The following is a 13,562-nucleotide window of genomic DNA, read 5'->3' on the forward strand; positions in this document are numbered from 1 at the left end:
CAGACCGTGTTTCGAAAACCATCACAAAACTTTATTGAAACGGCACAGGGTGGAAGTGTGCGCGGCGATCCTAGGAGGGGAAGTGAGGCTGCTGATATGGCGGACCCGGCGGCACAGACCTCCGCGCAGCCCCGGCTTCAGCAAGCTCAGTCCAGCGGCCCGGCAGGGTCCAACCCAAACACCGCAGCCGGGAGCAGCGACCCGGCCCGACCAGGCCTGAGTCAACAGCAATGGTCCAACCAGAAGAAAGCCCAAGTCCGCTCGTTTCCGCGGGCTAAAAAGCTGGAGAAACTCGGAGTGTTTTCCTCCTGCAAGGTAACCAAGAGCTCGTCTCATAACAATAGAGCGAGTGCCCGGGCCTTTCATGTGTCAATGCTTCACCAACAGTCTGCAAACTAGTCACGTATGTTCCCTGGGACGAATACAAATAATAAAAGACTAAAGACGATTTAAGCCTGGAAAATGACAAACACAAGACTTTGAAAACCTCCTTCATATGAGCTAAAGAGTGGAAAATGACTGTCACATTTCTAGTGAACTCCTACCTATGCAGAATTATTGCTGTCAAAATGGGTAGCATAATAGGTTTTAAGAAATTGGCGTACAATTAGTCTATGCTGGTTAATTGAATGCATGTATTAAGTATGTTTTTATAACATGTTACATACATTAGGTGTGTTTTTATTTAGTATAATCCCCTTTTAGTATGCCATGTTATCACTGTTACCACTGCATACTTATAAATAGGAATGTTTTGACAATATTCACCTGATCAACATCTAATTGATGTTTGCTGTCCTTATTGACAGTTCTTTCGTGTCATGTTCTTCAATCACAGGTGAATGATGCTTGTAAATGTAATGGCTGGAAAAACCCCAATCCACCAACAGCTGCTCGTATGGAGCTCCAGCAGCAGGCAGCCAGTCTGACAGAGGCCTGCCGAAGCTGTGGACACTCTTTGGGTAAGAATAATGCCTCTATGGAAGTTCTATTACGTCACACTAATATCAGACTTATAATCCAAATAGGCTTGTGTCAGTAGAGTGCAACATTGCTCGCCCGCTTTTTCAGTGGCCTTGCTTCCATAATCATTTTTTTCCATTAATTATTCGAATAGGGATTTTTAAAAAGTTTTAGATTTGAAGGAAATCTGACAATAAGACTTGCTTGTTGCGATTCTCTGATTGGTGGACTTATTTCTTGTTAATGTAGTCTCTCCGCTGTTAAACACAATTATTTAAAGAATTAGTTGAAATAATGCGGGCTGTTGGCTTAAACAAAAACCATATACCATCGATTAACAATACAGTAAGTCTGTTTTTGATGGTTTGTAAGTTATCTTTTAATATGGGATTTTTATTTCTGGAACCCGATTGCTCCATTCTACAGCTTATATGATATAAGCTTCTCAAACGCAGCAAGCCAAGGTGTAACCCATGGACAAGGTGTGTTTAATAAATAATCAAAAGCCCAAAAATATTATTGAAAAGTGTCTCAGAAATGTACAGTAGCAAGTATCACCCTACATGGATTTATAAAGTATATGTCATGAAACCAGAGACAAGCAGCCTTTGTGGTTATACAGGCCAGTATATCTTAATTGTGTAGTTTACATCATTTAACGTAGAGTAATTCATGTTTCAGTTAGTGTTCACATTCTCTTATGCGTTTATTTTTAGCGGAACATGTGTCTCACCTGGAGAATGTGTCTGAGGAGGAGATTAACCGGTTGTTGGGGATGGTGGTGGATGTGGAGAATCTCTTCATGTCTGTCCATAAAGAAGAAGACACTGACACCAAACAAGTCTACTTTTATTTGTTCAAGGTAAATGAGCCAATGAGATCTGCTTCCTTCATTTTTTAAAGTGCAAGCATGCTCAAGATGAGTTACTAACATGTTAAGAATTTTTTTGGTTTACTTGTCAGGTGAATATTTCACATTTTTGTCTGTGTTGTTTTGATGGTTGCCTGTTTTCTTTTCTTAGTTGCTGAGGAAGTGTATTCTGCAGATGGGGAAACCAGTAGTGGAAGGCTCTCTCGGTAGCCCACCCTTTGAAAAGCCCAACATAGAACAAGTATGTGTATGTTGTGAATAAGTCTGTATCACAAGCAAAGCTTTCTGCCATTCATATTTCATGTTAAATGTCCTTAAGGGTTAGAGGAAGTGATGAGCAGACTGTGTTTGTCATTTTATTCAGAGTTGTTCTGCACTCAAGATCTCTCTCTCTGTCTCAGGGGGTGTTGAACTTTGTTCAGTATAAGTTCAGTCATTTGGCGCCTAAGGAGAGGCAGACCATGTATGAGCTCAGTAAGATGTTTCTGCTCTGTCTGAACTACTGGAAGCTGGAGACTCCATCACAGTTCCGTCAGAGGGCTCAGAAAGAGGATACAGCCGCCTACAAAGTTGATTATACTAGGTGTGTGTTTTTGAGTTATATTGGCAATGAGTTTTTGTTTGTAGGTTAAATACATATTAGAGGTGCGCAGATCAGCTCTAATGTCGCCCGAATCCGCTGGTAAAAATGATAAAATGATTTTGATATCCGCATTTGACCCGCACCCGATCGTCATGTTACAATTATTCAAATTCTCAGTGAAGTGTGATGATATGGTTACATACTACACTGATTAAGGTTGCTTTTAAATGAACATTTATTTAAAGTAGCCTAAATGATGTTCTTTGGCAAAATTGCATTTTCTAAACACAGGCTTTACTCCCTTCAAATCTAAATTAAAATGTCATTTTTCTGTCACTGCAGCTTCCCAAACACACACAAGAAATTAAACGTGTTCAGGCTGGATATAGGCTTTATTAATTTGTCTCATACAGCACTTCACAGCCCATTACATATCACATACCCAACACTTGATTTGTCCTGGTTAACTATTTAAGCAGGGTTGAGTCTGATCAGTACCTGGATGGGGAAACCTCCTGGGAAAAACAAGGTAGCTGGTGGAAGAGGTGTCAGTGAGGCCAGCAGGGGGTGTTCACCCTGTGGTCTGTGTGGGTCCTAACGCCCCAGTATAGTGATGGGGACACTATACTGTAACAAGCACCATCCTTCAGATGAGACGTTAAACCGAGGTCCTGACTCTCTGTGGTCATTAAAAATCCCAGGATGTCCTTAGGAAAAAGAGTATAGGTGTAACCCCGGCATCCTGGCCAAATTTGCCCATTGGCTAATCATCCTCATACTGATTGGCTTCATCACTCTGTCTCCTCTCCACCAATCCAATCAGCTGGTGTGTGGTGGGCGTTCTTTCGCAATATAGCTCCCGTCACATCATCCAGGTGGATGCTGCACATTGGTGGTGGTTGAAGAGATTCCCCCCTTCCATGTATAGCGCTTTCAGTACCCAGAAAAGCGCTATATAAATGTAACAAATTATTACACAAGGCATACATTTTCCTTTAATGGTTTTCCCTGAAGAGAGAGGCTATATATATATATATAATATATATTGTTGAAAACTAAACTATAAGTTTGCTTCGCGCTCCACTCAAATCGCCCCCCGCTCGCTCCAAAAAAGGAAAAAAAAATCTACATGTATATCACTTTTAGCTTAGACCACAGCCTTACCTCCTAAAGAACTGAGCAACAACAACATTTTTCAAAAAGAAATGTTTTATTTCAAATTAAAAATTAGGCTAGTCACAAAAAGTCCTGTAAAATTAAATAAATAAATGGGCCTAATAATATAAATAAAAATGATATAAACAAAAATATACATAAAAGTTTTAAAAGTAAATTAACTATTAGGCCAGAATTTTGACTAGTGAACTTCTGCGCAACGCGCATGATTACAATTTAAATTGGCTTATATCCATCCATTGTACACACAAACTGCTGTAAAATTAAATGAATAAATGGGCCTAATAATATAAATAAAATGTAGGCTATATAAACAAAAACATACAAAATCCACAAACGTTTTAAAAGTAAATTAACTATTAGGCCAACATTCTTGTAACTGATTTTTGCGCAGTGCGCAGGATTAATTTAAATTTAAATTGGCTTGTATCAATTGTACAAAAAAATGCTGTAAAATTAAACAAATGAATGGGCCTAATTATATAAATAAAAATATACAGGCTATAGGCCTAGATCAAAGTTTTAAAATTAACTATTAGGCCAAAATTCTTAACTGAACTTTTGCGCAGTGCAAAAAAATATATAATTGCTTTCCATGATTGCATAACGAATTAACAATTCATTACCACCCGTCAGCATGTTTTAATAATTTGTTTCCTCATTTTAATTAGATCGTGGCCATATTGTAATAATCCGTTCCCTATAGTTTTAATAAAATTGGAGAACGAATTAGTTCAACGTGGCCACGATTTACTTAACCAGGGAGAACGAATTAAGAAGTTGTGGGAACGAATTTAATTTGTGGCTACGATTTAGAAATGAGAAAATTAATTCTTAATTCATGGGAACGAAATATTAATTTGTGGCCAATGGCCATGGTATATTTTTGTCTGCATGTAATAAGAGCAGGGCTCCGTATACACGATAGACCTACCGTGCCTTACCTATTTAACTATTAATTTATTATCGAATGATATATAGCTCACCTTTTGCTGCACTGCCATGTTTGTGTAGCACATCCTTGTTCTTTCTGGCAATGTGTCGCTTTAGATTCCAATATCTTAGCTAACTCTCACAATCTCTCCACACTGCCTTTCAATTTCTTCTCCCTGCTCGTTCTTAACTTTGCATTTATGTATAAGGCTCGCAACTTCATTGAAACAATATTTGAACTCCATAACCTATTGCTCCACTATTGCTTAGCTATTTCACAGATTCTAGATCTAGCAAATCGCCAAAGGGCATTCTGGGTTGAGCGAGTTGAGCGGAATCTTCAGAAAGGCGCTCACCGCTCTGGAGGAAATATTAGCGCTACGCTCCGCTCCCCGCTCACATGCTCTGATAAATATATATATATATATACTCCAGGTAGGTTGCAGCTTTGGAAAATGGTGGCGCTGGAGACTAAAGGGTTCCTGATGGTTTCACCCTTAATTCTTCACCTTAATTCTTAATTCTTTTGCAGTTAACAGGTGTCTTTTCTTCACCACCTGTTTTTGTCAGATCCTACTGACCCAACGAGCATTTCACTGTCCAATGGTCATGCCTTAACTGCAATGTCTAGTATTGCATTAGTATTGCATCCTTCTCATGGGCATTTAATACTTTTTGACTTTTCAGTCTGAGTTAAATCTCTTTTTTGGCTCAATTTATCTGTAAAAGAAAACATGCCTAATAATTCTGCACACCTGAATATAAGGTGATTTTCATTTCCAGCCTTCATGAACAATTATATATCACTTATACATTATTAAATACTAAATCAATAGTAGTTATTAGGATTACTGTGGTTTGGAATTGGTCAAATGTGCCTGGAAAAAAAATATGATCAGAAAATCAACGTGCCTAATAATTCTGCACTCCCTGTATATATATATACACTTTTATTTAGCAAGGATGCATTAAAATTCTCTTTTTACTGTAATTCAATTCTATGTTTTTACTGTATTTTTGATCATACAAAACGCAACCTTAGTGAGCATAAGATATTTCTTTCAAAATATTATACTTCATTTATTATACTTTGTATGTGTATGAACCAATACAATTACAATTTTGTGAATTAGTTTTTGTCTGTGTGTTTCAGGTGGCTGTGTTACTGTCACGTTCCTCAGAGCAATGACAGCTTGCCACGCTACGAGACCTGTCAGGTGTTTGGCCGCAGTCTGCTGAAGTCCATCTTCACCGTCACCCGCAGACAGTTACTAGAGAAGTTCAGAGTGGAGAAAGACAAGCTCCCACCAGAGAAACGCACTCTGATCCTCACACACTTCCCCAAGTAAGACACATTACCGTTGTATTAATATGCGCTCCAAAACCATCACTCTCACAAAGTCCAATTGTTTATATATTTGTGTGTGTGCTTGTTAGGTTTCTTTCCATGTTGGAAGAAGAAATCTATGGAGAAAACTCCCCCATTTGGGAGGCAGACTTCACCATGCCAGCCTCAGAAGGCACACAACTGGGGCATCAAACAGGTATGTTTGGGTGGTTGTTAGAGATGAGCCATTTGTAATGTTTCTCATAATGTAATGTTTTTGTAATGTTTCTCTGTAATGTAACTTTCTCAAATTTAAATGGACATTTATTCACAAATATTAGGCTACACCACCCTTATAATTGTTTCAAATTAAGCCAACTTCAACAACCTAAGCTTTTAGTTAATTGAACTAAATTCATTACTAAAAACATCAAAATTTACAAATAATAAAGATAACTTAATGTCAATAAAGGCATTTTTATCATTTTAGATGTTCAAAAATTGTCTGACAATTTGTAATTTGATTCTTCAATCATTTAATAATCAATAAATTAACTGTAATGCATCTGCCAGTGTGTTAGCCACCATAGAAACTTGGCTTGAAATGCTTTTTTTAGTCTCTGTTGCTTCAAACCCTTTTCCTTACTGTCTTAGTTCTGAGTCCAGTCTCAGTGTCTGGCTCTCCTCTCAGTAAAGGCAGCAGCGGTTCTGCTCTGGGTGTTACAGGTTTGGACGTTGCCTCCTCTGAACCAACAACTGGTAAGAAGATCAAGTTGCAAGATTTATTTACTGTGCACTGTGAACTCTGTACTTTGACATTACAATTTTAAGTATGCAATCATATATATGCATAAGACTAGGGGTTCTCAACTCTAGCCCTCGAGGTCCACTTTCCTGCAGAGTTTAGATCCAACCCTAATCAAACACCTAAACATGCTAATCAAGGTGAATTTAATCAAGGTTGGAGGTAAACTGCAGAAAGTGGATCTCAAGGGCCAGAGTTAAGAAACCCTGCGGTTGACTTAAGAATGATGACAATGATCATGTCAGTCTCGCCTAACAGTGTGTAATGCATTGTCTCTTAGGAGAGAAGCGAAAGCTTCCTGAGGCACTGACTCTGGAGGATGCCAAGCGGATCCGAGTGATGGGTGACATCCCAATGGAACTGGTCAATGAAGTCATGAAAACCATCACAGACCCTGCTGCCATGCTGGGGCCAGAGGTCAGAGTTTATCACGCCTTTATGGTGGCCATAATAATATACCTTGAGGTTTTTCCATATTGCGTTTACAGTTGAAGAGTAAAATTTAATCTTCTAATCTGATTTCTGGTTTCCCAGACTAGTCTGTTGTCGGCCAACGCGGCTCGTGATGAGACGGCTCGTCTGGAGGAGAGGAGAGGCATCATTGAGTTCCATGTGATTGGTAACTCTCTCTCTCAGAAGTCCAATAAGAAGATTCTAATGTGGCTCGTGGGCCTGCAAAATGTTTTCTCTCATCAACTTCCCCGCATGCCCAAAGAGTACATCACACGTCTTGTGTTTGACCCGTAAGTTTGCAGTGACCCCTTCCTTTTTCCAATGAACCCACTACTTGCCTCAACCTTTAGCTGTTGTCAGGTTTTGTGTCTCGATAGCCTCCTCAGCCTCTTTTGACCCTGCGCCCTCTGTGTGACCACAGGAAGCACAAGACTTTGGCTCTGATTAAAGATGGCCGTGTGATTGGAGGGATCTGCTTCAGGATGTTCCCCACTCAGGGATTCACAGAGATCGTCTTCTGTGCGGTCACCTCCAACGAGCAGGTCAAGGTATGGAGACGCACTCTATGGAGGTTAAATTAATCTAAACCAGTGGGGACAGGATGACGTTAAAATATTTAAATTAATAAATTATTATAAATGTATATAAAATTATTGAACTCTAAATTAAAATGCAAAAAAAAAAAAACACCTCCAATCAATATTACTTTTTCCCACCTCAAAAACCTTTGTTTTTATTGAAGAACATGGTTCTCATTATATATTCATTAAATAATTACAGCAGCAATACCAGAAAAAAACTACACAAACTTTCCTAATCTAGTTATCTTTTTTAACATGTTTATTCCGTATTGACATGGTCATAGTACCAAAAAATTAGAAAAATAAAGATATTAGTCAAACAATCCTCAAGAACATTCACTTACGAAACCAAAAATATATTGCAGTATATTGGAAAATATCATGTAATACATTAGGCAATATATTCCCATATATGGCATTTAATATTTATATTTTCCAATATATTGAAAGCGGCAATCATTTGTATATTTTGCAATATACTGCAATATATTATATGAATATATAATATATTGTATATATGTACCATCAATATATTAACAATATATTATAATAAGTATAATATAAGTTGCCCCTCATCTACAAAGAGACAGCGAGACTATAAACTAAGGATGATAATGTATCAATAATAATAAAATAATAATATTGGTTTAAAAGTATAAATAAATCGCAATTAAAAGAAAAAAGGGGTAATGTCACATAAAAAAAAGTGACAAGCAAAACCTACAGAAAAACGCATGAAAAAGTTTCCCGTACATATTCATATTCATCTCCACTGACATACACATTATGGATACTGATACATGTTACTTTCAACAATAAAACACAAAGGCACAATGACTGTTCTCTATAGGTTGTCTTAGGCTCTCCTCCAGAAAGAGGGATCAAACACCCCAGGGAGCCCTAACCAATGCAAAAAACTATTTTACTGGAGGCCAGTGGTCTATAAACGGAGATTATAGGTTTTGGAAGTTCTGAACATTAGCCTTATTCACAGCAGCCATTCTCTCACGAGGGAGCACAGCAAAAACCTCTTTATACCACTGAGTCAAAGAAAGGGGGGAGTCTTTTTTATCCATCTTACCACAAGCAGCAATTTATCCAACAATTTGTAACCTGATGCATCCAATGTCAGTGTCACTGCTTGCGTTTTGGAAGGAGGCCCCAAAAGAAAAAGACCAGGATCCTTTATCAGTTTTATTTGAAGAATGATGCCGATTTCAGAAGCAATACAATTCTAAAAAAAACTGTGTACTTAATCTAGTTGTATAATAAACCCAGCATTGTATATTATGAATATTGTTGGCTCTTTGACAAATTGCTTTTGCTCCTCTTTTCTAAGTTGCTTTGTGAAGAAGCACCAAAATGTCAATACTGTAATACCAACTTGACTGTAAAACTGTAATACTTTTAGACTGCCCAATTTTTAATGTTATGACACAGCGCTTTGACAAACTTTTAAGGATTTATTTATGGATCCAGAAAATCTTTTACAATATTTAGCACAAATACATTTAAAGAATCTTTTATCAAATTTTACTCATTTTGTACATGTACTTATTTTTGTATTTTAATTTAATAAAATGTTTGTTTTGATCATATTGTATTTATGAAATTAAGTTGTGAAATGTTTAATATGTATCTGCCGTGTAATAGCCAGTGATGCTGATATGGCAATAAACTTAAATACTACTTCTACTACTAAGTTGCTTTGGATAAAAGCATCTGCTAAAAGCTTAAATATAAATATAGCTGCAAGCAGCAATACCGGGGCCAAGCGCAAAGAAGAAGACAAGACATGCCAAAATGGCTGGCAGTGTCAGATCAACTGGAGCAATGAGCAATTAATCACGTTTTAAGATGATTTTAGGCAAAAGGCTGAAAATGCATTGTAGTCTGAGAGTGTCAGACCAACTGCAACAATTAACAATTATACAGTTTACGAAGATTAGGCAAAATGGCTGAAATATCATATATTGAGTCACTGATAATGTAAGTTAATGGTTTATCACTTTTGACCAATAGGTGGCACAGATACGAAATTGATGTGGTGTGGTCAGAATAAGGGAACAATGACACATGCAAAGTTTGATGCCAATATGTCAAAGCATTGCAGAGATACAGCCTCAAGAGTAATTTTGGCATAATGGCTCAACTTCGTCGCTGCGGTTTACAAAAACGGTTTCATCTATTGATGCAAAATCCCTAACTTTTTGTTGACACAGTCTGAAGATGATACGATTCGATTTTGGTGGAAATTGGACAAACGGTCTAGGATGAGTTTGAAAAAGTAGGTTTTGATCAAATAAGAACATTGAGGACAGGATGTTTGACCAAATATGGAAAAATTAGTATCTCTGTTCTCGGCATGAGCCAATGACTGTATTATGACCAGTTTCATTAAACTAGGCTAATTTAATCAAAAGTTATTAGCATGTTTGTAAATTTTGTTATAACCTCTGACCACAAGGTGGCACTGCCCCAAAACGTTTTGAGTACCTTCAAAGCATGGTGCGGAAGACATGATTTTTGGACAAACAGTTCAAAAGTTATAAGCAAAAATAGCCATTTTTTGTATCTCCGGACCAGTAGGTGGCGCTGCCCCGAAACGCTGCATGTTGCTTCAGGTCATGCTTGTGATGACATATACCAAGATTGGTTTGAATACGATAAAGCGTTGTGGAGATAGAGGCTTATGAGTGTTTTTGCAACCGCTACGCAAAATTTGTGTGCGCGTTTATCGAAAAAGATTTGACAAATCAACTTGATTTGCAAGATTTTTTGTCAGCATGGTCTGAAGATGATCTGGTTCAATTTTCGTGCAAATCGGACAAACCGTCTAGGACGAGTTCGTAAAAGTAGGTTTTTTGGAAAATTAAAAATGGCGGGGAAATTATCATGACCGAAAATGACATCATAGGTTGCAATTGAATCGGCATGAGCCAATGACTCTATTATGACCAGTTTCAGTATACTAGGCTAATTTAATCAAAAGTTATTAGCATTTTTGTCAAGTTTGTTATATCTTTTGACCACAAGGTGGCACTGCCCTAAAACTTTTTGAGTACCTTCAGGGCATAGCAAGGAGGTCACATACCGAGTTTAGTAACAATATACTAATGCATTTGTAAAATATAGCATTTTTTGACAAAATTCAAAATGGCCGACAGCCAAAATGGCCGATATGGTAAAATTGAATATCAGACGACTCGGCATGCCGTCCTGAATGTAACGAGACCACTTTTATGATTTTTGGACAAACAGTTCAGAAGTTATAAGCAAAAATTGCAATTTTTCGTATCTCCGGACCAGTAGGTGGCGCTGCGCCGAAACGCTGTATGTTGCCTCAAGTCATGCTTGTGATGACATGTACCAAGTTTGGTTTGAATACGATAAAGCGTTGCGGAGATATTGCCTTAAGAGTGTTTTTGCAACCGCTACGTAAAATTTGTTTGCGCGTTTATCGCAAATGATTTGACGAATCAACTTGATTTGCAAGATTTTTTGTCAGCATGGTCTGAAGATGATCTGGTTCAATTTTCGTGCAAATCGGATGAACCGTCTAGGACGAGTTCGTAAAAGTAGGTTTTTCGGAAAATTCAAAATGGCGGGAAAATTTTTATGACGGAAAATGACGTCATAGGGTGCAATGGAATCGTCTTGAGCCAAGGAATCAGAGGAAAAAAGATTTTTGTTTCTAGCCCTTATGGTTCAAAAGTTATTAGCATAAACATGAGTCAAATTTTGGACTGATGGTGGCGCTAGAGGGATTGAGTTTGAGACTCCAAATTTGCTACGGTGATATTTCAGACTGTCCTCTATTAGTGTGCCAAATTTCACAACTTTTTACCATACGGTTCTATGGGCTGCCATAGACTTCGTGGCGGAAGAAGAAGAAGAAGAAGAAGAAGAAGAAGAAGATGAATAATAATAATAAGAACGGGAACGGTTTCAATAGGTGCCTTCGCACCTTCGGTGCTTGGCCCCTAATAATAAATATAGCTGCAAGCAGCAATACCGGGGCCAAGCGCAAAGAAGAAGACAAGACATGCCAAAATGGCTGGCAGTGTCAGATCAACTGCAGCAATGAGAAATTAATCATGTTTTAAGATGATTTTAGGCAAAAGGCTGAAAATGCATTGTAGTCTGAGAGTGTCAGACCAGCTGCAGCAATGAACAATTATACAGTTTAAGAAGATTAGGCAAAATGGCTGAAATATCATATATAGAGTCACTGATAATATAAGTTAATGGTTTATCACTTTTGACCAATAGGTGGCACAGTTACGAAATGTATGTGGTGTGGTCAGAATAAGAGAACAATGACACATGCAAAGTTTGATGCCAATATGTCAAAGCATTGCAGAGATACAGCCTCAAGAGTCATTTTGGCATCATGGCTCAACTTCGTCACTGCGGTTTACAAAAACGGTTTCATCTATTGATGCAAAATTCCTAACTTTTTGTTGACACAGTCTGAAGATGATACGATTCGATTTTGGTTGAAATTGGACAAACGGTCTAGGATGAGTTTGAAAAAGTAGGTTTTGATCAAATAAGAACATTGAGGACAGGATGTTTGACCAAATATGGCAAAATTAGTATCTATGTTCTCGGCATGAGCCAATGACTGTATTATGACCAGTTTCATTAAACTAGGCTAATTTAATCAAAAGTTATTAGCATGTTTGTAAATTTTGTTATAACCTCTGACCACAAGGTGGCACTGCCCAAAAACTTTTTGAGTACCTTCAAAGCATGGTGCGGAAGACATGAATTTTGGACAAACAGTTCAGAAGTTATAAGCAAAAATAGCCATTTTTTGTATCTCCGGACCAGTAGGTGGCGCTGCGCCGAAACGCTGCATGTTGCCTCAGGTCATGCTTGTGATGACATGTACCAAGATTGGTTTGAATACGATAAAGCGTTGTGGAGATATAGGCTTATGAGTGTTTTTGCAACCGCTACGCAAAATTTGTGTGCGCGTTTTTCGAAAACGATTTGACAAATCAACTTGATTTGCAAGATTTTTTGTCAGCATGGTCTGAAGATGATATGGTTCAATTTCTGTGCAAATCGGACAAACCGTCTAGGACGAATTCGCAAAAGTAGGTTTTTTGGAAAATTAAAAATGGCGGGGAAATTATCATGACCGAAAATGACATCATAGGTTGCAATTGAATCGGCATGAGCCAATGACTCTATTATGACCAGTTTCAATATACTAGGCTAATTTAATCAAAAGTTATTAGCATTTTTGTCAAGTTTGTTATATCTTTTGACCACAAGGTGGCACTGCCCTAAAACTTTTTGAGTACCTTCAGGGCATAGCATGGAAGTCACATACCGAGTTTAGTAACAATACACTAATGCATTTGTAAAATATAGCATTTTTTGACAAAATTCAAAATGGCCGACAGCCAAAATGGCCGATATGGTAAAATTGAATATGAGACGACTCGGCATGCCGTCCTGAATGTAACGAGACCACTTTTATGATTTTTGGACAAACGGTTCAGAAGTTATAAGCAAAAATAGCAATTTTTCGTATCTCCGGACCAGTAGGTGGCGCTGCGGCGAAACGCTGTATGTTGCCTCAAGTCATGCTTGTGATGACATGTACCAAGTTTGGTTTGAATACGATAAAGCGTTGCGGAGATATTGCCTTAAGTGTGTTTTTGCAGACGCTACGTAAAATTTGTTTGCGCGTTTATCGCAAATGATTTGACAAATCAACTTGATTTGCAAGATTTTTGGTCAGCATGGTCTGAAGATGATCTGGTTCAATTTTCGTGCAAATCGGATGAACCGTCTAGGACGAGTTCGTAAAAGTAGGTTTTTCGGAAAATTCAAAATGGCGGGAAAATTTTTAT

The 13,562-nt window shown here is 37.9% G+C and overlaps 1 protein-coding gene across 1 annotated transcript in view; it reads left to right on the forward strand.

The window, feature by feature from the left end:
• The first annotated feature begins 26 nt into the window (after positions 1-26).
• Positions 27-13,562, forward strand: part of kat2a (K(lysine) acetyltransferase 2A) — a 33,920-nt gene continuing 20,384 nt past the window's right edge. The window contains exons 1-11 of the mRNA XM_079823153.1: positions 27-315; positions 839-962; positions 1,680-1,825; positions 1,986-2,075; positions 2,236-2,417; positions 5,680-5,871; positions 5,964-6,070; positions 6,508-6,612; positions 6,939-7,075; positions 7,193-7,401; positions 7,533-7,659. Of these exons, the coding sequence (XP_079679279.1) occupies positions 97-315; positions 839-962; positions 1,680-1,825; positions 1,986-2,075; positions 2,236-2,417; positions 5,680-5,871; positions 5,964-6,070; positions 6,508-6,612; positions 6,939-7,075; positions 7,193-7,401; positions 7,533-7,659 (1,638 nt within the window). The 5' untranslated portion in view covers positions 27-96. The remainder of the gene's footprint in view (positions 316-838; positions 963-1,679; positions 1,826-1,985; positions 2,076-2,235; positions 2,418-5,679; positions 5,872-5,963; positions 6,071-6,507; positions 6,613-6,938; positions 7,076-7,192; positions 7,402-7,532; positions 7,660-13,562) is intronic.

The sequence above is a fragment of the Gobio gobio genome (genome assembly GCF_949357685.1).
Source record: "Gobio gobio genome assembly, chromosome: 1".
Taxonomy (NCBI): domain Eukaryota; kingdom Metazoa; phylum Chordata; class Actinopteri; order Cypriniformes; family Gobionidae; genus Gobio; species Gobio gobio.